This window comes from Trachurus japonicus, chromosome 13, assembly GCF_045865225.1.
Source record: "Trachurus japonicus isolate A0001 chromosome 13, Traja_1.0".
NCBI lineage: Eukaryota > Metazoa > Chordata > Actinopteri > Carangiformes > Carangidae > Trachurus > Trachurus japonicus.
In genome coordinates, this window is record NC_140919.1 from 26,292,902 (window position 1) to 26,295,131 (window position 2,230).

At 36.5% G+C, this 2,230-nt stretch overlaps 1 protein-coding gene across 1 annotated transcript; it reads left to right on the forward strand.

Annotated features, from left to right (window-relative positions):
- The first annotated feature begins 882 nt into the window (after positions 1-882).
- On the forward strand, positions 883-1,987 carry LOC146976072 (olfactory receptor 52Z1P-like). The gene has a single exon (XM_085794455.1). It carries the CDS (start codon positions 891-893, stop codon positions 1,815-1,817), a length of 927 nt encoding a protein of 308 aa, XP_085650581.1. The 5' UTR covers positions 883-890; the 3' UTR covers positions 1,818-1,987.
- The last annotated feature ends 243 nt before the right edge of the window (positions 1,988-2,230 follow it).

Sequence of the window (2,230 nt, forward strand, 5' to 3'; positions counted from 1 at the left end):
CACAGACTCCCCGCAGTAAGTTACACACAGCAACACGGGCTACACACCTTGTAACTTACTGCTCGTTAGGCTAACGATCTGGCGAACACCAGGCTGCTAACAAGTGTTTCTTCTAGCAGCAGCGGAGCGCTCTCCTCCCTTCTCATTGTCAGGTAAAACCGAGTAAAACACGTTGTTTCAGTTGTTTCCTGTGAGCCAGCGCGGGAATGTCGCCAACTACACCAAATACAAAAACAACAAATACTGAAAAATACCGCAAGGCGTTAGTGGAGCCGAACGGCTAATCTCCTCTTGTAGTGGCTTGGGTGAAACGGATATTTACAGACATGTAGAAGTTACGCACTTACCGTAGCTTTAATAATATAATATAATATAACACATAACATAATACTGAATTTATTTTTATTTTGTGGCAGCAATATGCTGTACTTCTTTTTTTTAATATCATATGTCATACACTTTATCAGTAGACAATGCATACTGGTATATTGCTGTGACAAACACTGTAATCCAAATTTGTGTTGTACCAGTTTACCAGATTTGGCATAATAACTACATAAAAGATAAAGTTTGTCCACCAGTGGTTCCCTTGATAATGAGGTCATTCTACTGTTGTGGGCGTCCACTGATTTAAAAAGGTTAAAATAAACAGGAGAACATCAGCTCAGTTAGGAGGGACCCACTGTGTCACTTCAGCTGGGCAATGTAAGGATCCACATGTGACATGAACTACGGTATATCTTATTGTTGTGTTCCAAAAAAATTGCAATGCATTTAATTGTGTCAAGCTTAATATCATTAAGGTGTATAATTGTATAATGGTTAATTCTCAATGTGTTCTTTCATCCTATGGACAGTGTTAATATCTGTTATGAAGCTAAAGGAAGAGCATGACAAACTCTACACAGGTTTCATATTTCACACTTGCTGCCTACTTTGACACAGGGCTTTTCAGATACCTGTGTTTTATTATTGTTGCATTTTTATATTTGGTAATGGTTGGTGCCAATGTTTTGCTGATTGCGGTTATATGTATGAACAGGAGTTTACATGAGCCCATGTACCTGTTTCTGTGTAGCCTGTTTGTGAATGAACTGAATGGTAGTACAGGATTGTTTCCACTGCTGCTGGTTCAGGTCCTCTCTGACATTCACACTGTGTCTGCACCTTTTTGTTTCCTGCAGATCTTCTTTTTATACTTTTATGGAGCTGTGGAATATTTAAACTTAGCTGCCATGTCTTATGACAGATACCTTGCGATCTGTTACCCTCTACAATATAATACCCAAATGACAGTTAACAAAATTGCTGTCCTTATTGTTTTGACATGGTTTTGCCCTTTACTAATTTGTATTGTGATGATATCCTTGAGTAAGTCCTTACAGCTATGTGGGAACATTATTGAGAAAATATACTGTGATAACTACTCCATTGTCAAACTGTCATGTTCTGATGTCACAATCAACAACATTTATGGACTCCTTATTACTGCACTCTCAGTCTTTTGCCCTCTAATTGTAATTATTTACTCTTACATAAGGATTCTCAGAGTGTGTTTTTCTGGTTCTAAACAGACCAGACAGAAAGCTGTCAGTACCTGCACACCTCACCTTGCTTCTCTATTGAATTTCACCATAGGAGCTTCCTTTGAAATAGTGCAGAGCAGGTTTAATATGAAAAATGTACCCAATATTTTGAGAATATTTTTATCATTGTACTGGCTCACATGCCAGCCACTCCTCAACCCTTTAATGTATGGTCTAAATTTGTCCAAAATCCGCATCATATGTAAAAGTCTTGTATTTGCTAAAATATAGGACACTTACTGTGTGTGATGGCCCTTTAACTAATTTCTGTGTTTTCCAAACACAGAAAATGTACTTGTGGTTGGTTAAGGTCAAAACTGTAACACTTCAAATTCACCAGCATAACTGTGGAGACTCAAACTGCTGCCTGAATAGACATTAGACATAGATTTACAAATGAAAAGACACTTTTTTCCATAATACTGTTTTGAAATACTTTATGAATAAAAGATATAAAATTATTTTTGTGAAGGGAGAGGGGACCACTGATATTTGTTCAGGCAACACAAAAGAAAATATTTCATAACAATACTATGGTATGATTATATTGATTTTATGAAAGCCTATAGATGACTGTATGATAATGTAATTCCATAAAACATTATAATTTTCCATATACACGTCTTATTTGATTCAAAATCAAA

Bases quoted from the DNA above. Each gene is read 5' to 3' on its own strand.
- LOC146976072 (XM_085794455.1), top strand. From the start codon at position 891: ATGACAAACTCTACACAGGTTTCATATTTCACACTTGCTGCCTACTTT.